Consider the following 24,687-nt stretch of genomic DNA (forward strand, 5'->3'; position numbering starts at 1 on the left):
TATTCATAAAAACAAAACCTATTCAAGAAAAGTAGGTTCATTTAAAAAGTAGAGTATACAAAAGCACACCAAACAATTTAAATTAATAAGTCATGCAACAAAAACATTTTGTTAAATTTTAAATAAAAAAACCAAAACTGTGATGCAAACTTGAGTCAGAGCGCATAACTATTGTCGTAGTATACACCACGAGAAAGTGTGGGCTATCAAATGTAGTTAACTCAGCACTTGACTACGTGTGTGCGCTCTATACGGGAATCAACATAACCAAACATGAACGATAATTAGCGCTGGTGACATTTTTATAAGCCGTACACAACAGCGACGAAAATGAAAAGATAAAGGTTACAACATTTGAAAAGTTTTTAAAAAAAAGTTTACACATAATACAACTTTGTATTTCTGTTAATTAAATAATTAAGCTGTAATATCTGAATGAATAATAGATTTCAACTTTAAAATACATTGTTTTATACAGAAAAACTACCTACACAAAGCGCTCTGAATCTAAATAATCATGCGATATTTATGCGAGAAATTTTTTCCTTCAAATTTTGATGTCCTAAAATAACAGTATGACGATTATGCGATAAAACACAGTATCTCAGGACTTGTAGAAATCCTGAAAGTTCTTTTCTGAATGATATCATCAATGACACGGGAAAAATATTATCGAATTTATTCAGGCATATTTACACCTACATCTTTATTAAATACAAAATTTGAACTAAAATACACATAAACTTCATAAAAAACATATTGTATACAACATCCTTGTCAGTATAACAAGTCTGTATAGTACATTTAGGACTGAAATTAGATAATTTTTTTTCTCTCCAACCAATCATGTAAAATCTATAACCCCAGTTCACAAGAAATCTAACATTTGCATGTGTTACACACAAACATTACCATCTCCTCGGTTTGCACAACTTTATGGAATTTAACAGAAAGTATTCATCAAGAAAGGTGCACAGATATTTACTTGAAATTTTTTTTCTATAAATCAGGCAACAAAATAAATAACCATAGATAAAAAATGTCATTTTTCTTGCTTCATGTAACATTTATTAAGTGTACATTACCAACATTTTTTTTTGAAAATAAGCTCTTACTGTACACAAGATAGACAACTGCTATGCAATGATCTTAAAGCACAAACTCTAAGTAATTAAATTCGAATGTTAGGCAGTCCTCAAGAGATAATGAAAGATTACACATACTGCTACCACAAGGTCTGCAATTTTCCCCAGACTCTAACATTTGACACATTACTTTATCGAGTCCATTATTAAAAAGGCACTCCTACAGGTATGTATGTAATTGCCACCCATTTTCATAGTTAAAAACTACAGTAGTCATAAAAAACCATAACCAATTCAGTAAAATATACAAAAATTTTCAGAGACTGAACTGGGGAAATCATGAGCTCTAAAACACAAAAAATAATTTTACTATATATTCCAAGATTTCCATATTAATAATAATTAATAATGATAAAAAAAAAAGAACTCGAGAACATTAAGTAAACCATGTAGAAATTATCACATTTTAAAGAAAAAAAGAAATTAAAGTGAGTCAATTAAAAGGCAACTAAGTTAGCTATAATATCCATCATTTGAATTTTATTAACTATTCTTCTGAGTACATGCAAGTTTAATTCTTAGAAACAATCATTATAAAAGAAAAATTGTAATGTTACAGTTAAACTGTGCAATTCCATTAAAAGTTGTGAAAATACAAGGTAACCTAACACACTGTTAAAACATACACATTTTATAATATACACACACTAGATCCAAAATGTTAGCAGCATGTTTAAATTTCTGTATTACAACAACATGTGATGCAGTGATAGTCCAATGTCTTTGTAATCAACACAGCCAAGCATTCTGAGAGCTGAAAAAATATGCTTACAAATTTGGTCTTGATTCTTCCTGCTGGATGAATAGTATTTATTTATTTAATCATTCATTTATAATTTGTTACATGTCCACCGGCAGTGGTGGGCACGGCACACAGTTACCACTGCCAATGTGTGGACTCCCACACTCGTCGGTACCAACACACGAGGGCAGGAGTACCACACACTAGCGGTGATAACAAATATAAGCAAACACTCAAACAGAAAATAAAAATAAAGGCAATTACATAAAACATTTAATTACTTATTAATAATCACTGTAAATTGTAAACGAAATTTAAAACTAAGAAAGACATAAAGGTTTATAAAACATTATATGGATACAAACTTAGTACTTGGATTAAAAAAAAAGTGATAAAGTGTTGGGAAAGAATAATTTTTTAAAATACAAGAATCAACTCAAGAATTCCTTATAAACAGTCAAATTTGATGTTTGTATAAAAAAGGATAAGCTAAATGATAGCCAATTAGCTAAGGAAATTTTCCCAACTCACTAAAATTAGAAATAAGTCTGTACAGAATATAATTTTTTTTTTTAGTGCATAAGGTAGACTAGTCGACTATGAAATTACGGAACTCTGAGTCCAGTGTTGTCGAGAATGTATTTACAGTTGGTTAAAGAGTTGTAACAGTTTTTAACAAAAAGAGAATCGAGAAGAGCTATATGATCAGCTAAAGAAACAAAATTGAGTAGAGGAGAATTTTAAATTTACTAGTTTCACAATTTTAGTTTGAATGGATTCAATTTTAACAGAATCAGAGGAATTGATTGAATTCCAAATTATTGAACAATATTTTAATTTAGACCTAGGTAATTAAAGAAAAATACAGAATAAGAATGTAATCAGAATTGGTTGAGTAAAAAGTGATGTATTTAATTATATCAAGAGTTCTTCTTGAGCTGATAAATAATCTATGTGAAAGTGAAAATATAATTTTGAGTCAAAAATTATACCCAAATCTTTTAAGTAAGAAGCTTTATGAATTATAGTATTGTCTAATTTATAGTTAAAAGACATGGGGAAATATTTCCCAAAAAAGGATATAATTTAGGTTTTATTCTTGTTGAGAGTTACAGCCATTAAGGAAAGCGATGGTTCCCGTACTCCTTATGAATGGGACAAAACATGAGAGATATGAATAAATATATTAAAGACTAGAGGTGACAAGGTACCACCTTGAGGTACACCTGAACTGACTAAATAAAATGAAGAATTACACTTATTAATGAAAACATAACAACTTCTGTTTTTGAGTTAGCTTGTAAACCAGCAGAGTCTAAAATGAGATAATTTTACAAGTAGAATATCATGATTAACAGAATCAAAATCTTTTGCCAAATCCAAATAGCAGGCATCAACTGGCCTCTATTAGTAACTGCATTGAAGTTAGGATTGAAAGAGGTGCTAAGATTGGTGGCAGTGGACATGTTGATTGTAATGTAATTTATTTTTCAAAGGGAAATTAATAATTTTGAAAATGATTTTCTCAAAAATTTTGTGGAAAAAAAAAAAAAAGTAGCAATTTTTAAGAATAAAGTTAGGAATACTGTCAGGACCAGAAGACAAGGATGAATTTAGGGACTTTATTCCCCAAACTACTAAACTTTCGGAAATGTCAGGAACTGTGTCTTAATAGATCTCTGGGAGAGGTGTTTGGGATTTATAATTAGAGGATACATATACACAAGAAAAATAATCAGCAAAAATATTAGAAAGTACCACAGGATCACTAGATACAACTCCATTGACTATAAGTGCATGATGTTCATAAAAACAGCTTTTAAGTACATTGACGTAATGCCAGAACTTTTAAGGATTGGTCTCGATATTATTAATGGCTCTGGTTCAATTAATTTTGTCTCCTTAAGTAAGTTCTTGACCTGCTTGCAGTAAAGAGAAAACCAAGAATAGTAATACATATTAATATTTATTTTGTAACGTTCATTTAATATTTCTTAGATTTTAAAGCATGTATTAACTAACTCTTTAGAAAACCAACAAGGGTATTTGGAGGCCTTTTTCATGATTACAGGAATAAAGACATTCAAATTACATCATTGAAATCAGATGTTTCGTAAAAAAATTATATTATAAAATTTTTTATTGCATTATAAAGACCAAGCAAAACATCATTTTCGAAGTCCTTAAAGTTAACTGAAGAAGTTATTTTGCAAGGTAAAGCATCCATAAATATTTTTATTATTAAGGCCCGATGATATGTATCTTTGACAAGTGGATCTTCTGCTTGAAACACAGTGCACTGAGATAAGTTACTACAGCACAAGATCTAAAAGGTTTTTGGAATCAAAAATTTTATTCTACTGTTGCAGACCAAGACTGGATGAGAAATTAAGCAGAGCCATCGCCTTATTTCTATTGAGTGAATGTACAATATTGTGTGTCTGATTAAAGGAAAACTAATACCAGGCACATTACAATTCCCCGAGAAAAACAATAGTGTCATTTTGATAACAGACAAGTTTATCTTAAACCACTTCAAAATAAGACTGAAATTAATTTAATAGTAATATGTGGAAGTAGGTAGATATTACTAAAAATGACAAATTTGTTAGATAAAGTATTAATTTTCACCCACACAGCTTCCATTCCTGGGTAATCTAGAGAATTGATAAGTTCAACTGAAGGAAAGTTGTGTTTGTTTATTGCTGTTAAAACACTACCACCTCAAACTTTCTCGGTCAGCAAAGCATATGTGATCATTCCTGAAGATATAATAATTGTCTGTGAAATAATGAGAATTAATATTAGAGTTATTAAGCCAGGTTTCAGTTAAACAGATGATATATCTAAGATGATTATCTAAAAATTTAAAAGATTTTGTTCTATGACCTCTAACATTTTGGTAAAAGGATTCCCACTCCTTCATATCAGAATGCACAAAAACAGTTTTACGATGCTCCTCCAGGCACCACGGTGGGGACCAATGAGATCTTAGAAACTGAGAAAGCTATGGGGCTAGCATTTCCTGAGTGAACATTATTAGTTGTAGAAGAGTCGGAGCTGTAGATGTGGTCGGGATGGAGTTTGTCATAGAAGGGGCTTATCAAACACCCGCTAGGCCAAAACAAAATGTTGTTAATCCGAGGAAAAGCCTTTTTTGAGAAATGATGTATGAAATGACAGATACGAGTCATATTTTGTCCATAGTTTCACGACTTTGACATGTGTAAGAGATTAAGCTAGTTGGAGATGTTATCAGAGATTTCTTTTTAACGAATATTGGGGTAGAACCAAGTAACAAAGTCCTAGTTTTTTTTTTACCACTGTCGGTTCAGCAACTGTTTTTAATGTGGAAGTATTTCGGACTCCCATTTTTTGTGTTGTCCCACAGACCAACACAAATCACCTAGAATAGTTACATTATAACAAATTATAAAAAAATAAAAAGTATGAACTGAAAATTAAATAACAAAAGAAAAAATATCATGTAGAAATTGGTATGAATAAAATAATAAAATTGTTTAAACAGACTAATATTTACAAATGTTCAAACCCTCTTCACACATTTTAACACTAAGGCATTAAATAACTTTGAATCAGTACTATATTACAATAAATAAAATGTCTATCAACTCAACAATCAACACAACATACCAGATGGGCTGCAAATTATAAACCCCCATAATACTTCTTCAAATTTGCTAACTCAAATGTTTGGTAAGCAGAAAACTTTAAAATATCTTGTTAACCATCACAATTAAAACAGTGGATTAACTAGAAGAAAATCTGACAAAGTACTATATTAAACATAGAACACCTGAGAATGCAGATGCCTGATTAGAATGATACAGTACACAAGTCCTTGAGATGCAACTGTGAGACATCAATCTGACAACCTCTCAACATTTCAGTATCTCAAAATGTTGGCCTGTGTTGAATATGAAATGTTAGTTCAACTCGTGCGCATCTTTACATGAAAGAAAGTCAGTTACATACTTAATAATACATATTTAATAAATTATCACACTGAATGAAATCGAAAAAGTGAAAATGGTTTTCACGGGAAAACTATGTATAAAATATTACATGAATCATACATGACACATGCACACAAGTGGGAGTGCAAAAATATTGCATTAAAAAAATTAGGTCCAATAAAAAGGGTCTAACAACATTACCAATACTAACATTAAAAGGACTCAACTAGGCGAATGGATGTAAAATCCATTTTAAATATGCCTATTATTTTTTTTTTAAAAAAGTCACAAAAAATTGAGCTACAAAAGTCTGAAGGCTGGCCAGTTGCCCTAACATATTCCTGTACTCCGGCAGCTCGACGCGGTACAGCAAGGAGTGACACGATGTACTGCAAGTGTACTGTAGTAGGCACCTATGGCTATACATAGACAACTGAAACTGTCGGCAGATCGGTGCTAGCGCGTCGGCGAGAGTGCGCCGACGTCTCGCAGCAGCGCCGCCCGTCCCGGCAGCCTGGCTCCACCAGTCTTCTGGAAACAACATGTGTACAAGGCAAACAATCAACCAATAAACATACTTCACACCTGCTTTAAATTGATGTTGACCAGGGCTACGACCTCCTTTAAGCCCTACGTACTTCGCCCGCTCCAACGCCCACCTACATTGTGCGTGTGTATCGCTCCGCTACTGCATGCTACCCATGTGTACAGCCTGTGCCACGTTCTCCATCAATACATACCGTATATACTCGTGTATAGCGTGCCCTTTTTTCCCCTCAAGTAAAGGAAAAAAATAAGGATGCGCGCTATACACGGAAAAAAAAGTTTGGAGGGGGGAGGCGGGGAGGAGTGGAAGTCGTTAACTGCCGGGTGACGGGTGACGTTTCTGGCCAGCCCCCACACCTACGCACAAGCAACAAGGCCTCTGTTTCACACACACACACACACACGCACGCACGCACACACACACACACGCTCACACACGTGCGCGCACACACACACTCACACACACACACACGCACGCACACACACACACACACACGCACACGCGCGCGCAAGCTCGCACATCATGGTCTCTTGTTTATTTTTAGACCTCCCCCCTTTGCAGAAAGCCAGCTCAGAAGCTAGTAAAAAAAAGAGAGAGAGAATGTTGTCACCAGTTCCCTCCCCCCCCCCCTCCCCCGGCATCTTCTTCGCTTCCTCCATACCTCGTCCCAGCAGCGACCGGTGAGTCATCTCGTTCTCCGCGCCAGCTTAGCAACGTAGCGCGGCACGCCTCCCTCCCTTTCTTCCTTCCACGCACCAGTTGTGACGATATAGCGCTTCTTTATCTTCCGTTTACACAGCAGAGTTTATGTATTTTCCTGACGCATCACCACACATCAATTTAAATAATCAGGTACCACAAAATGTTAGTAAAATTTATTTATGGGAAAAAAAATTTCAATTTTTTTTTCTTTGGAATTAGTTGCAAAAATCGTGGTGCGCGCTATACACGAGGGCGCGCTATACACGAGTAAATACGGTATTAAAGTCTAATTAATAGCATAAGTGTTACTTATACTTTTTATTTTCACGCCCCAAATGTCCAGGTTTCTAAGGTCAGTATAATAAGAACGGAATGGGGCTATGCGCAAACATTTCAAAATGTACCCTCTTTACGTGGTTTAGTTTTGAAATTCAAAACCAAAAACTCAACTACATATGTAATATTATTAGCTCGAGGTATTTGTAATTTAATTAGAAAAATATTGCAGGGTTTATGTTGTTTCGGTCGCGGCACATTTTCAAGTACATACAACCTAATGGTTATTTGAGATACTTACGTGCAGCCATGACACCATGACCACTAGTCTCGCCATATCGTCACCCGGAATAGGAAGCATCCATCTTCCTACCTCGAGGACTTCACGGTTTGCTGAACTGATCTAATAACATCAGCCGTCTGCTTATCATCTTTACACATTTATATTTTTCTTGAGGCCTTCTACGGGCGGTACAGTGCTCAAATGAAATAATTTTAATTTTGCTTGCGAAGTTTCGACATCATCAACAGACAAACTTGCTTTTTCCAGTTCAGAATAAATGGTGACCTGGACTGCACTTCAACCAATTACGAGCTGTTGGCTTTTTACTCACAGTTTTTATTTTAGTAATTCTGTGTAACAATTACGGCAAACAAATATCATCCCACCAGAATACTGGTCGTCTATTTTCGAGAAACCACGTGTGTACCATCGAGAGTTTAAGATGTCCGGGCTGGGTAGCCTTAAGAACCCACCTAAATGCCAACACTTAACAGGTGAGCTTCCATGACGGGATACTGGTGGAGAATAGAGCCTAGCACTGCCCTGGATAATATGACTTCTGAAGTAATAACCAGGTATTATACTAGGTCCAGTCTACCGGTGGGTCACATCGTGTGTAGTTCAGAGCCTCAGCTGGGTCCATGAACCCATACACGTGGTGGTGCCCAGTTTCAAAGACGACATCTGTCATGTCCCTCCGGGTCTCAGGCCCGCTGTTGCCCATCACCGTCTTGTCCTGGTGCGTGTGCTTCGAGTGCAAATATCATTTACTGACTAATTGGAAGTGTGTTTGTCGTATTCCCTGTATTCTGTGTGCAGTTACGTCAGCGAGTTGACCCGCACTGCGCACTGTATCCAGCGCACCTCATGCCCCCCCCCCCCCCCTCCTGCTTCCCACTCGCCGCGCGCCGGTGCACGGGAGGCAGTCACGACTCGTCTCTCCGCGACTGCATCCGGCCCGGGTCAGCTGACTGATAGCACCACGTATAGTGCTTTATGATATATTAAACCAAACTACAACAATTAATGTGCTTTTCCTTCCAAATGGTATCTTGAGCAGCCGACAGCTCGAGAGGTCGCTGTTATGCTGGCCCACTGTAGTAAACCACAAGGTGAGGACTCAATTAATACCTGAGTTTTATTGCTATAGAGCATCCCACTCTTAGATTGCAGTGTGGAAGTAAATGGGCGCATTCTCTCTCTCTCTAACACACGCCGATTGCCGTTAGCACTGTCCTTGTTTCTTCGTGCGTTGTTGCCAAATATCAAACGAAATTTAAAATTTTAATTTTTGGACCAAGCTTTTTTTCATATTGTATAGAATCAAAATACGCATCAGGCAATGCTTATTTTGAATACTTAACAATATTTTAAGTGTCCGAAAAAATTAAAAAACATAACTTATTCGCTGCGAACTGTTTTGAAGTATTCCGATATGTTTCACATCAAAAAAAGAAAACCTACATGTGTATTTCATTCAGATTTTTTTTATTAGTAAATTAATGCCTTAGGACGCCACTGAACAAATGTTAAGACAAAAACTGTACAGGTTTCACTTAAATAATTTTTTTAATATATTGAAATGCATTTTCTCACAAACTGAAACATCAAAAAGTTGACCCGCGGAAAATTTTTTTCTATTAAAGATAGATGGGGGACGAAAGCGAGAAAAATGTTCACAATGAATTGAATTAGTTTTTAAAAGCAGCCCCATCTCAATTGCTTCTACAGTTTCCGTGGAAATAGCTGTTAAAGATGTGTCTTTCTTATCAGTACAAGAGCGCGCGCTGCCGTCGTAAGAGGAAACAGGGTCGTGTGTTTAGATAAGTGGGGTTCTGTCCTACAAGCAATTTCAAATACATGGCTTCCTTAGTCAACAAAAAATATTATAATCGATTCTTGAACATAATATGTAAAATGTATGAAATAAATACGAAGGAATTCAATAGCGATCATAGTACAAAATTTGAATTACTTTTCTATCCTTCTCAACACCAAGCATCTTATCAAACATTGTTTTAGACAAAGTTTTGGAAAATAACTATGATATTATTACAAACAATTTAAACAGATTTGATAAGGTGTCTACTAAGGCAGTTACGTTTTTTTGTCCGACGAAATTTTTTTTCGAACCCATGCAGTTATGGCTGGTCGTATCAAAAATGTATTTAGAAAACATTTTTCGGCATTAGGTAATCCGAGTTATCATACGTTAAAACGGATTAGATATTATTCATATTATGGGAGTTGTTGCGATTTTTCTGTTTTTCAAAAAATCTTCCCCATTTCGAACCAATTGTTCGGATTTTTCCCATAACTTACTCGACCGAGAATTTCCATTACTGTTTTTTATTTATCATTTTGGACATGACTTGTCCAAACATACGGCATTTATCGGGCCCATGAAAATGTGATTATATATATGGGATTTTTAGAACAGAAAAGAAAACTATAAGAAATTTTTGTCTACAATAGGTAGATTTTATTTGAAATTTACATAAAAGTGGTATTATTACAATTTTATAAGTGTAATAGTATAAAATATTATAAATTACGATATGATTTCTTAAAATGCTTCTTGTTCGATCCAAATTACAAATACACGCATCTCCTGAAATTCGTAATGTGTTAGAGATTTGGCAACAGCGCGCGCCATAAGCCGTGTACTGCAATCTAAGAGTGGGACGGGCTATAGCTGGCGCCCACGTGACGACAGGGATCAGAGGGCCAGGTGTCGTCAAACCCATAGGGATATTTACCAGTACTGTACTTGAATGTCCAGTCAGAATAAAGCTTTTAACCAGTACTCTAGCTCCACATGTACATTTAAATATCTAGAGTGGTGTTGAAAACTTTCATGTATTACAGTTTAGTATTTTACAGCCATTATAACAGAATATTTCTCAAAAAAATTTGGTTTCCATCACATTTAGGTCATGCAGTTTATCATAATAATGTTAAAAATTAAATACTATGGAGTCTATAAATTCAAATGCAAGTCGTAATATTGAAATTTTTTTCTTTGTGTAGCTATCTCGTGCAACTTTACATCTATGGCATTCGAATGAAAAGCAAGTTGTTGTTTTTAGTTGGAAGTACCTGCCATATATGCTACCCAATAGTTTTGTTCTTGTTGTAAATGGTTTTCAATCCATAGCATTACTTTTGAAAATAAAATACGATGTTTCTGATAAGTTTGGTTTACCCAGAGAATTACATTAACTGAATAGAACTATACTGTCTCAACCTTCTAACTGTATGTTTAATTTTGCCACGTTTCTCAAAGCCATGACCAATAAAATGCATTAAGTTAAAATACAACAAATTTTCTGATGTAAGAAAGAATTCAAGGATACTGACTTCATTTTATACTATGGAAAAAAATTGTTACAGTAGGTTACAAGCTTGTCAACTTCTGTGGCACGACTTTTGGAAAGAAAGAAAGAATCAGAAAAAACATAATTGCAAACCTTAAAACCAACCCCGCAGCAAAATGGCTAATATGTGCTGGACATTAAAAAATAATAATGATCATGAAACACTCAACCTGAATTACAGTTATGTTATCGCCATCATTGGTATTGCTGTTTTTAGAATGTGTATTGATGAAACAAGCAATACTGTTCGGGCTCTTAAGCATAACACTGATCTCAGCTCTCTCATGTGCCAGGTCCGAGAAGTGATGACACGCACGTACCAACGCGAAGGCAACTGCTGCAGTCACAGGGTGAAGTCAAAGAGATCAAGAAGTCCTTCATTGGTGTCCAAGCTGAAGTTGTAGTCCGACTCGGAGAGAGGCGGCTCCAAGGCGAGGAACGGCTCGCAGCCCACGCCAAAGTCTGGGATGTCCAGCACCGAGTCATTTTCTGCAAAGCACGCAACATCTTGCACGGCGAGGCACATTGCCGCAGACCGGCTCCGCCACCCCCATGCACTGTCACCAATCACCACCTCCGGCTAGCTCCAAATTAAGTGATGAGTGTAGCAGGTCATACGCAATGTTCGATGTATTACCCGATTTTTTTAATTCATGTAAAAATCACAATATATTCAGCACAAAAAAAAATATTAAACTGTACATCCAGAAAAGAATAAAACACGGAGCCTTCGCTCGGCCCGGTGCCTGAACAACGACCACCTTTACAGCCTTCCTTCCCTCTGTGCAGGCAGTGGCCTGGTTCTCAGCCAATCACGGCGCATGGCAACAGAAACTTCCACGAAATGCTTACTTCTGTTCCCACAACGCAGCGATTTTCTCTCTCGCACACTCCCCTGTGACAGTGACCCACACGCCTAGCGTGTGAAACCAAGCCTCGGTCGTGGAAAAAACGAAGGAGAATTACGTCAGCATGCCTTCCTTTAATACACACACACACACACACACACACACACACACAATAAACCTGTTGAATTACGTTCACAACAACTTCTGAAAGGAAATTTTTTTTTACATCTAAAACTGAAATCTGACAAAAAAATTTATAACAAATTATTATTACTGGATTGCATGGGGAAGGCTGTAATCTGGGTTGTTACAACACTCCAGCAATTAGCAATAAAACACATGTTTCATATACATGGCAGCAAGAAAATCGTTGCTTCGACAGTGAAAATATATGCAAATGTTACACATGGTCTAATTTTCTACAATATATTATCAGCATGTCCTACAATTTTCCTCCCAAAAGAGAAATTATTTAGCATGTAATACTATGGAACAATCGTTCAAATGACAACACACAGTTTAGTATTAGTTCAGAGTAAAGGATGTATGGTTGATTCTTTTCATTCACTGGTTGTAGTGAACACGTGATGTCTGCAACCACAAAATAACACCAGTAATATGAGAATAGAATACGTATTACGTAATAATCACTCTTACCCCTAACTGTAACTGCACAAAACTTGAAGCACCTGTGCATGCGGCCAAGCAACACATCCGAGGCATAAACAGCTGGACAGGGAAGTTGACTTATTCCGTGGAAAAACTACACATCTCTAAATATTATACAAATTAGTGGGAACAGTTAATTTCACAATGAAATGAAAATTATGATTAACCATCTTGAAGAGTTAGTACAACATTTTAATACCAATAATTAAAAATATATGTCGTTCATATTCTCAGAGTTGAGATATTTGTACAATAAGCCACAGACAAATAGGATGCGAGAATCCATTTATCCAGAAGTCTATTGACACGACTCTAAAAATAACAGATAAATAACTTAAGGTTAAAGACCCAAGAGAAGCATTTATATTTTTTATATCAACAGTTTTGATAAAATTAAAATTAGTTCTAAATGTGTTAGGAGACTATGCGGGCAGCCAGACACCCGTGGGGAAGAGACAGTCAGCAGTATAGTTCACAAGGACACTGGAAGCACATTCGAGCATTTAAAAAACAAGTGTTTGCTAACGATAGCATAACACAGGTGAGCAAGATAACAGATGTGCAGGCCTCGTGTGGTGAGTAACCATAACCTCCAGAAACAGCTGATAGGGAAGAATAAGCAGGTCAGCAGTGTCACAAGGAAGAACGGATAGTGACGTAGGAAGCCAGGATGAACGGCGGGAAAACCAACAGCCTATCAGCAACGAGCAGTCTTAAAAATCGGAACACGGGAAAAGCACAAATTATTTGGGTAAAGAAACAAAATTCATTCAGGAGCGGGCTTCACAGTTGGTGAGGCAGCCAGGAGCAATTACAATCCAGTGAGTGACTAGAAACATAGTGGTTCTGCGATGCAGTTAAGTCCCGGCCTTAGGCTGCTGTAGCACTTAGAAACTAGGGAGGGACTCCTCTCTTCTTCAAACTAGAAAAATTTCAATCTGTTACATTTTTGGTTAGTTTAAACTGATAAAAACTTTATTTAAAATTTTAGTAAAATAAATGTTAACATTAACAAACGACTTAAGGAAAAACGTAGAGCAAAGTTTACAACACTGTAAAATCAGAGAGAGAGAGAGAGAGAAAAACTCTGCCAACGTATAACTGAAATTTCTGCCAACGGAAATTAATAAGCTGCTATAACTGATGTAGTTAAAATCATAAAATGCAGCAGTTGGATACTCATGTGACGTCGCAGGTACGGTGCTGCATTCCAAACTGTTTGCACGCTACAATAGATGTTGATGCTTAAATTATGAAGCTAGTTGCGTTTCCTAACATAGGTGGCAGGGTGATCGTATTTATATCAGTTGCTTCATGGCTTGCCTAACAATATAAATTACTGACAGTAAAGAATTAAATGGTAACCAAGTACCTATCAAGAAAACTATGACAACTTTCTTTACAATCCTGCTCTATTCAATAACCATTACTAGTTTGTAAATAACATAAACATTGGCTCCATACATTCTTGAGTGTTCATAAAAATACTTACAATTTATTTTAATTTGTAAATATAAATTTTGTAAAATAGTGCATTCTGTAACTAATTGTGGAACATTTTATACAGGATAATTATAAAGTCTGTGAAACATTTCAAAAACGGTAGAGTGAAATGGCTAAGAATTATGTAACAAATTATATACCACGTGAAAGAAAAACTCTCAAAGTTTTTTTCCCACTAGTTATAAATGTTCTATGTATCCACCTTGTGTCACACGACACACATCTAATCGATAGTCTAATTCTGCCCATACCCGACCCAGAATATCAGGAGTGATGGTAAGAGCAGCTGCTACAATGCAGTGTCTCAATTCGTCAAGGTTCTGATGTATCCCCACAAGAAAAAATCGCAAGGTGTCAAGTCCGGTGATCGTGGTGGCGATGGGAGTAGCTCTTGGTCAGCGGCCGCCCCACGGCCCATCCAGCGATGTGTCAACGTCTCATTCAGATAATCTCGTACCATATTGTGGTAATGAGGTGGAGCACCATCTTGTTGGAAGATGAAGTCCCTGCTATCAGCTTCAAGTTATGGCATAATCCACAATTGCAGCATGTCGAGGTAGGTGATACCAGTGACAGTTGTCTCAGCAAAGAAGAAGGGGCCATAAACTGTCTTGTTTGACATGGCATAGAACACGTTAACTTTTGACGAATCTCGGACATGTTCGAGAGTTGCATGTGGATTCTCTGTCCCCCATATGCATGTGTTGTGTCGGTTGACTCTTCCTGAGAGACGAAAAGTATCTTCGTCACTGAAGATTAATTTGCTTGCAAAGTCATCGTCTTCAAGACGGTTCTGCATGGCAATGCAGAACTGCAGTCGGAGCAATTTGTCATCGTGGCTGATGGCTTGCAGAAGCTGCAATTTGTACGGCTTCACTCTTAATCGCTTACGAAGAATTTTCCACACTGTTGGCTGAGGGATGTTCAATTCTGCACTAGCCCGATAAGTTGACTTCTTGGGACTCCGCACCATCACGTCCCGTACACAATCCACTGTCTGTTGTGACACGCCTGGCCGACCCGACCGTTTTGCATCGCACAAACAGCCGTCTTCCTCGAATTTCTTGTACCACTTCATTTTGCTATTGTAAACTGGTGGTGTTTTGTTAAACTTGCCACGGAAAGCTCTTTGGACTCTCACTACCGATTCGCTACGGGGCATATTGAAGCACACAAAAGGCTTTCTCTGCCTGGTTCACAGCCATTTTCAGCAACTAAATGCACTAGCGCCCCTGTCGGTTGTTTTTTAAAATAGCTTTTTGGTGCAATATTAAAAAAAAAAAAAACTTTGAGAGTTGTTCTTTCACACGGTATATAATATGTTACGTTATTCTTTTCCATTTCGCTGTACCGATTTTATGAAATGTTTCACGGACTTTATAATTATTCTGTATATAAAAAGGAATTTCAATACGTAGCTGTATAATTTCACCAAGAATAAATAGTGAACATACACGTGACAGAAACCGCTTGTTTATGTTCACAAACACAATTTTTTAAACGAGAAAAATTTTCTGTTTATTAATCTTGTCTTGATTTCATGGGATATGTTTTCACTGATCTAAAATGTGTTTATTGTACCCTTGCACCCTTTGATTTGACACACGTCATTCATGTTGTCACAAACCATGATGAATGAAATCACACGCACCCTACCAGTCTGCTGATAAAAACCAAACAGTGGTAGTTGGCCATCTCAACTGCATCATCACAGCAAGACAGAGTGATGTCACATCCAACCAAATTTCAGAATTGAGATTAGTACATAGCATCACGTGCAACGACAAACCTATAGTAGCAGAAGTTTGAACCATTTGAGGACAATATATTTTTTTAAGCTCTAAAATGCACATGGAAAGAAAATATTTTTCTTTGGTTCATTCACCTTCTATAATAATAATTATGATTTGTATAGGAAATAATTTACTTACTTTATTTCCATGCAAAAGCATAACACAACACTACCATCACATGTCAACTAGATCATCATGCACAGAAATAAGAACACATCTTCTCAATAGCATCTTGGAAAGATCAACATTTTTCACAAATTGTAACTATTTTCACTGTAGTAGATTTTCTTCATGAACTAAACCCCGGAAAAATTCTGGACATTACTAAAACAACACAGTATTGTACATAACAGTTGAACTTCACATAATTCAAATTAGCTATAATGCATCAAGAAACAAAGAGCCTTCTCCGACATCCTGTGCGTATCAACACCTTCCCTACTACGGCATGGAAGGAGCGGTGGCAAACCAACCATCGTGCGTGAGTCCATCTTACATGATCTGCAGTGGCGTAACTCATGCATTTAATTTCATCATTTGACCACTCTCTTGGCCACCTAATTATGTACCAGAATTTAGAAACTGGTTTTCTAGATCAAATAGAATCTTTCGAAACAGTCTATGGCCTTCATGGCACAGTGGTCTTTTATTTTAATTTTTTTTTGTTTTCTTACAGTTGTGTTTTCATTGAAAATGTATATATCAATTCGTAACACAAATATTAATTTTTTAAAAATATATATCTAAATTTAAAGGCTGAAGAAACTTAGATGCACAGAGACTAATTTACAGCATAGATAACTAAAAAATTATATTTGCGCTGAGATTATACAGAGATGGTTTAGAATCCATTATACATGAATTTCCTGCTTCATAACATTGAAACAGGCATAGAAATTCACCACTGTGCCTAAACATTGGGAAAAAAAGCTAGCAAACAATTAAAATACTCACTTATTCCGAATCACAAAGACTGCTTTCCCCGCCGTCTGTATCACTTGCAGTGTCCCTGTCACTTTAACATCCAAAATGTATTATTTTATCAATTTCAATGTCAATTCTCCCATCACTTTTCACATAGTCCCCTTCCGTATTTTTCATGTGCTTGCAACACTCTTTCCATTTGTCCACAATTAGCTGCTGAACAACTTTTCGCTCAATCTTCTTTTATCATCTAGCGATGAAGAGATTTCTTCCTGGATTTTATTTTCTTTTCTGCCCATACCAGCTTAATCAGGTTCAAGTCAGCATAGCAAACTACATCATGGCCACATTCTGTGATTAACATATCTTAAATTGTTTTGTTACTGGCCCACCTTTTACTAAGAATCACTTTTATCATTGTTGAAGATACCAAAATATTGTTGTCTGTCAGCCAGTTTTGGATGTCTTGTTTTAGGAATGATGCGGTAGGTTTTTTGTTCTGCTGTACATTATGATAATGTAGGTGCTAATTAGTAACTCTTGGCACAGTTGTACCTTTTTATTTATACAGGCCTTTGACGAGTATTATGGGGCCTTCACCTTATTTTCTTTGAGGCATTTCTATATTTTACATGGGATTTTTACTTTTTAACTTTTCCGTGTCTTTGGGCTGGCACGGATCCACGGCCGACTTCCTGGCCAGACGCTTGCGCAAGCAGCGCGGCCCTCTGCAGTTTCAGTGTCCGCTCCCTTCCGTGCTATCACGCATGCAGCTCAGGTGCCCTACGCTTCCAGGCACGCGCGGTGCAGCACATTCGGCCTGCGCTCCCTCCAGCTAGCACTTCATGCTGTGGCTACAGGGCACTACACAGCGCCACTGTGCAGACCTGGGCACTCTTCCCCCCTCCTTTGTTCCTTAGCCTCTCTATGGACTACTTCGTGGTCTCCAGCCCCCAGCCAGCCACTCTGGTACGGCACCCTGGTGCGATCCGACTGGTCTACATTTACAGATTCGGGCCGGGAGTGACTGCAGAAATTTTGCCGGCATGTAATTCTGATAGTTTACAGACTTAGTCCCTCGTCAGCCTTAATTTCGGCAGTCATGTAGTTTTTTGTAGGTTTTCTAGTTTTTCACCAGCCATCTTCTCTGAATGTTGTATTTTGTTTCGATGACTATGGACTAGTTTCCAGATACCCCCACGCCATGCGGTAAGTGGAACCACCAACCTAACTTCACCTATTGATCGAGATTTATTTCGTCAAGTCCTTTTCCATTCATTTTCCTTTCCTCTGACAGTCTTAATTATCACTGCCTGTTTTTCTGTGCGCAGTGGGTTTCACACTCTGGGACTATTCCACCTTCAAACTTCTGGTTCCTACATCTGCCAACTATACTGACGACTCTGCTGGCACTCTTTGCCAATCTTTCGAAGGATGCTCGACCACTTGCTGGCAGAGCCAATCAGTGAAATTCACTGGTTAGCATCCAGCCTCCCTGGACCAACCCCCACCAACCTCCGGCGCACAGTACTCGGCTAAGTCTAGCAGTGTGGAAACCAACTCCTTTATTGTGGTCTATACCTATTCTTTTTTTGAACTAGAACATTTGATTGTAAACCCAAGGAACTCAAAGAGTACTCAGTACTCAGCTAAGTCCAGCAGTGTGGAAACCAACTCCTTTATTGTGGTCTATACCTATTCTTTTTTTGAACTAGAACATTTGATTGTAAACCCAAGGAACTCAAAGAGTACTCAGTACTCAGCTAAGTCCAGCAGTGTGGAAACCAACTCCTTTATTGTGGTCTATATCTATGCCTTTTTGGAACTAGAACATTTGATTGTAAACCCAAGGAACTCAAAGAGTACTCAGTACTCAGCTAAGTCTAGCAGTGTGGAAACCAACTCCTTTATTGTGGTCTATACCTATTCTTTTTTTGAATGAGAACATTTGATTGTAAACCCAAGGAACTCAAAGAGTACTCAGTACTCAGCTAAGTCCAGCAGTGTGGAAACCAACTCCTTTATTGTGGTCTATACCTATTCCTTTTTGGAACTAGAACATTTGATTGTAAACCCAAGGAACTCAAAGAGTACTCAGTACTCAGCTAAGTCTAGCAGTGTGGAAACCAACTCCTTTATTGTGGTCTATACCTATTCTTTTTTTGAACTAGAACATTTGATTGTAAACCCAAGGAACTCAAAGAGTACTCAGTACTCAGCTAAGTCCAGCAGTGTGGAAACCAACTCCTTTATTGTGGTCTATACCTATTCCTTTTTGGAACTAGAACATTTGATTGTAAACCCAAGGAACTCAAAGAGTACTCAGTACTCAGCTAAGTCTAGCAGTGTGGAAACCAACTCCTTTATTGTGGTCTATACCTATTCTTTTTTTGAACTAGAACATTTGATTGTAAATGTAAACCCAAGGAACTCAAAGAGTACTCAGTACTCAGCTAAGTCTAGCAGTGTGGAAACCAACTCCTTTATTGTGGTCTATACCTATTCTTTTTTTGAACTAGAACATTTGATTGTAAACCCAAGGAACTCAAAGAGACTCATCTACCTAAAGTATTTAAACAATGTAAAATAAATTTTATACATCATAAAGTTGAAATGAATCATATTCATCAGCAAAATTGTGTAAATGCCTAATTAAGTAAATAATGTTCACTGGCCAGTTTATTTTTACTACTAACATTTTCTCTTTAGAGAAATTAACCTACTGTTATTTTTCTGTTACTCAAACCAGTACTCCAATTAATATGAGTCATTAAATGGATCAACCAACCAGGCTTCGTATCTTGTTATTTTATTTTAGACTTCCCATCATCACTATGTCAGCTCCCAATCCATGAAAATGCAAGACGTGAAAAGGGCATCAGAATACTTTCTTTAAATTTAATGTGTCACGCTGTTTTTCCTTTAATGCACCACTTCCATTTTCTCTGTTGATCTGAATTCTGAACAAATTTTTTTTTTGTATAAACCTCAAGGGAAGCAGTAGTAAATAACTGGCAATGCCCAGTAGCACAACACATTTTACAGATAAATTTGGGAATATTTTACTTTTCAACAGCATTGAAAAGTTTTTAAAAATAATATTGTCGTGGTAGTCTCCCGATTTCTGTTTTGCATTTGGAACAAAGCCTTCTTCTCCATCTGCATGCACTATAACTAATTGTGGACCACGTATCTGACTGCCAACAAGAACTCACGCTGTGTGTAGCATGAACATGAGTGTCGTCAACTACAGTTCTGCCAATCTTACCAAATTAATGTGTTTGTTCAAGTTAGCACCCTCTCCAAGTAGCTATTTCTGGCTTTTCAATCGAAATCTTTCTTTTTGACACTTTTTCCAGCGAAATCCTAGCTTCTTCAATAAGTTACACTTCAAAACTCAAGTCTTCTTGCAATTTATTTAATGTGGGAGCCAATGTTCTTACAGTATAAAACTCGTGAATTTTTCGCCGCACAGCACCATAAATAAAATTGTCTACTTTGATTATTTTCCTGCGCTGTTTTCTAACCCGTCTGTGCCTAAAATGTCAAACTGGTTTTACTCTTTGTCTTACCCTCTGCTAGAATTGGTTTAACTGTAGATAGTGAGACACCTGTTGCAGCACTTGTTTCAGAGACATTGTACGTCCATTTAAACAAGTTTTTTTTTGTTCACTGAAATGTGTTGCAACACTGTAAACTTCTACCGAACTTGTCCCCGCAGTGAAAATCGCTGTAGGCTGCCGCCATATTGTGCCGGAACAATTTCTTTATAGGTTGCCAGAAGTTATTGTAAGCTGTTAAATAATGGTAAAGTAAATGAATTTGTGGTTTAAAATCTTGTATCCTTTTTTGTTAAACTTATATTACTTTGAAGTGTATATTTGGTTGAAGTAAGTGCAAATATTGACCGCGGAAGGATATGGAACTTTGTCTTTGGAGGGAGAGAGAGGCTTGTACGGTGAATTGGAAGGAGCTGTGAAAAGGTGGTGAAAATAAAGTTTTTCTTTTGTAGTTGGGCGTTATTAAATTTATTACTGGAGAGTGACCCACTACAGCACATTGGGCACTAAAGGTGTTTGATTGATTGGCAATCAGTCGCCTATGTGGCAGCGACCATTAAAATTACCAACGTTGGCAAAACCATTGTAAATTTTACAACAGCCACCAATCATCAAATGTAATAATAATAATAAAAAAACCTAATTGAAATTCAGTTATAATATTTTAAAATTATCAAGAATCTAAGTTCAACATAAGCTGTAAAACTAACACACATAATTCCATGTGCTCCTCCTGAAATCCGAGGTTCACGAAGGGTGAGGCAGTTAGTGGACAAAGCAACACACAAGCAGAGCACAGCGGGTGGCACATGCACGGGACCAGGCGGGCAGGCGGGCAGGCGCGAGCTGTTAGTAGGGGCGAGGGCTCCCTCGGGTCTAGCTGAATCCCATGGTGCTACACGAGTCCAAATGGCAATGCAGCAGCCACGCGATTCAGCTGGCCCAGGCGGAGCAGCGGCAAGCAACACAACATGGCAACCTCTCTCGCCTCAGTTCACACCACGACTGCACACCACAGGGAACACTTGCATATGCATTATGTACATCAGCGTAAAGGCCTTTCACACAATCAAATTCCTTGAATGTCCTCGGAGGTATCAAAGGCTCCCATTTAATGGTGATGTTTGCCAAAAGCTGGATTATTATTTTAAACCATATTAGGTAAAATGAAAGGAACTAGTAACATAAAATTTATAATGATAATACAAGTAAGTTTTTTGTTTGTCAGAAAATTTGTTTTAGTCATATTCAGCATGGCAAAATAAAAATAACCTTATACCTATAAAAAATTTAATGTTTAGTTAATTAAATAAATTTAATAAAAAAGGTATAAAAATGCCTAGGAGCCAACACTTTCGATTTACATTGAATCAATTCTAGACAGCATTCAAACATTTTAATGAACTGAATTCAAGAATACCTGATCATGTAAAAAGGTCTTTACATGGTTAAGCTTCACGTATACAAAGGAAAACCATGATCATTTATAGCATAAAATAAAATTGAAAGAGCTAATAAAATGGACTATAGAGGCAAATGGTTGCACTCTCATAGAAGTATTATATTGCAAACTAAATAATTTATTAAGTCGTTTTGTTTGTATTTTCACACCATATCTTTGAAAATCGTGGACAAGAATGAGAAATTTTCCATTTGAAAGTGGTAATCGTTCCATCGTCGTACTGAAAGGATACATGAAATTGAGCTCCTGCATGAAAGGCTTCTGGTTAAGTTCAAGATATTTATTGTAAGCAGTGGAAGCCGTCATTATATTGATTGACGAATATCTGTAATATAGATATTTCTGATTTTCTATCATTGCAACAAATTATAGTTATTGAAGAATATTATGAAACTTCCTAGAAGAGGGATAAATTGTCTTAAGTTACTACAATGTCAAACAAAGAGAAACTAAGAAGAATCTACGTCAATACAACATCCCTAAGGAGGGATGTCTTTCCGTTGGCAGACCTTGAAGACATCACTGCCAAGTTGAACGTCAATTCTTGTTGTATCATCCTTAGTCGATCCACAACTGTCGAACCCGAAGGAAGTACGTTCCTGTCACCCGCAGTCACAGTTCCACGTCGCAGAATGGAGGCCTATTCCAAAAGGGTCATCAACGTCAAAATATTACGGTATACGTCTAACTGAGGTGGATTGTTCTCCCCAAGTAAATGCCTGAAACTTCGTACCCCTTGTTATAGTCCAACAAAATACTAAACATTTCAGGATTTAATGTAATAATCTGTACTGTAAGAATATTGTTATTTTGAGTCAAACTGTTTTGTTGTTATGTTAAACATAAAACGGATGGCGCCTGTTTTCACTTATAAATACTAGAGTAAATATAATAATTTTCGTTGTGTTAAATTTTGTGCTTATATTAGAGTTCACCACCCAGTGGTCCAATTGCTGAACTGCTGAGCACACTTAGCTAGAGCCTTTGAAATAATAAGTTTTACACTTACAATTAATTTTGACTTGAATCTGATAAATATTCAGAACACCACAGATGCATCATACGTAGATTATCCAGTTTTGATTACGAAAATAAGTAAATAACGATTTGCAATGTTTGTTTTGATAGCTAATCGAGAGAATTAGCATAGTATTGACAGAACTGAGCCCGTGTTAACCGAAACGATCTGTTACTATTCAAATTAGAATTAAGGAACAGGGTTTATGATTAATTTTGTTTATTAGATATATTGTTTATATTTTGTGGAAATATGTGTTGTCACCAGAGTAATATGAACCCTTTAAAATTACACACAGTATTCTACACATAATTTGCATTTTATTCCAAGTATATTTCATGACCCTGAACACATAATTCTATCCATTACATTGGTGCTGTGGTTTTGCCTTAAGAGCAGAAAGTTACACTTGTACAGTATACGTCTTTCAAACCATTACTTCAAAGGGCAGCTCCACAGGACCCACAAATGGAACTCTTTTTTGATCAAATTAAAAGTCTGCAATAATACTTCCCAATAGTACTAATAAAACAAATCAAGAATAGCTATAGAAATGTGCTTTATAAAAGAAGCTCATGCACAAACAGCCTGGTAATTTTTTACATGTATAATTTACAATGTGAACTGATCAGGCTAATGTATGTTCAAAACATGGGGCTTCATGGGAGCACAACCCCTATCGCCAACCTAAAGAGTTCTTGAGGTTTGTTAAAGATGACTTCAAATTTTCCGAAACTTTATTTGATATCAGTAAAATATGTTAATTATGTCACGCATCGTTAACATGGCCAATATCAGCACCGCTACACAATTAACGGTAGGGAAACGGAAACGGCATGGAAATGAATCAATACGATAAATATAACCAACTTCTTTCCTTCCAACTCCTCTCTCCTGCTCCTTAGGCCAAGTTAATAGCTAGCTGCATTCAGTTCACAAGAATGCTACGTGGCATTACAAAATTGCCTCACAAGTAGAGCACCATAATTAAAAAAAAAAAGCTGTATTAATTTATGCTGCTTTAATTAACTTTTTTTACATTTGTATCTTACTAAAAAATAAATAAATACGGAATATTCACATACGACCACTGTATTTTGCAGTTTAACCAACATAATAATCTTTCAAATTATTTCCTTTTTGTTTACAACTCTGTTCCTTGTACGCAGTCTAAGTATAGTTTGTCTGAAACATAGCCACCCTAGTCATTGGTCCCACTGTGTTGGTGTCCCACTCATATTTCAATCTCGGGTAATGTGAATACAGCTTACCTTGGATTTATACCGCATCCACAAAAAAAATTAAGCCACTTTGTTGATATTATCAACTACGTTAATAATGAAATCAATAAAATCAATACAAAAAATGTCTCTTTCAGTATTGCCAGTGATGTGCAAAACTAACCTAAGTAACAAACAAATTCATGTTTTCTCATGTTGTAAATACACTTATAATACGAAAATCAAAAACAAAATTTAACGCAGAAAAAAAAAGGGTGATAAACGTACATAAATAGTACTTTCAACTAAATTAGTGGATGCGAATCACAAACAGTTTCTGCACCTGCAGCTAAAATTTGCTGCCGGAGCAGCTACATAGACAACGAATCATTCAATTTGCAGAGAAAATTTTTTTAAACTATTTAATGAAATGCCTCTGATAAAGGTGAAAAAGACTTGAAAACTACTAAACCCCAGCTTTCTACCAGATTTTTGACAAAAATGCTATTTAAATACTGCCCGTCTTGTTAAAATTTATCAAACCGTTAATACTATAAAGTTTCCCTTTTCCATTGTTAACTATGCTTCACGTCATTCGCCATAGATGGCAGCTACTTGGTATTCACACATTTCCGTTCTTG

At 36.6% G+C, this 24,687-nt stretch overlaps 1 protein-coding gene across 6 annotated transcripts in view; it reads right to left on the reverse strand.

Moving 5' to 3' along the window:
* Positions 1–637: 637 nt before the first annotated feature.
* Positions 638–24,687, reverse strand: part of LOC134537954 (transcription factor E2F6-like) — a 157,084-nt gene continuing 133,034 nt past the window's right edge. For 4 of the 6 annotated variants that reach the window (XM_063378968.1, XM_063378967.1, XM_063378969.1 and 1 more), the window contains exons 10-11: positions 11,370–11,538; positions 639–6,395 (exon numbers count right to left, since the gene is read on the reverse strand). In XM_063378968.1, coding sequence (XP_063235038.1) covers positions 11,393–11,538 — 146 coding nt within the window. In that variant the 3' untranslated portion in view covers positions 639–6,395; positions 11,370–11,392. Of the gene's footprint in view, positions 6,396–11,369; positions 11,539–24,687 lie in introns of all 6 variants that reach the window. The other 2 variants (XM_063378972.1, XM_063378970.1) reach the window with 2 other exon arrangements.

Source organism: Bacillus rossius, chromosome 12, assembly GCF_032445375.1.
Source record: "Bacillus rossius redtenbacheri isolate Brsri chromosome 12, Brsri_v3, whole genome shotgun sequence".
NCBI classification, from domain to species: Eukaryota; Metazoa; Arthropoda; class Insecta; order Phasmatodea; family Bacillidae; genus Bacillus; species Bacillus rossius.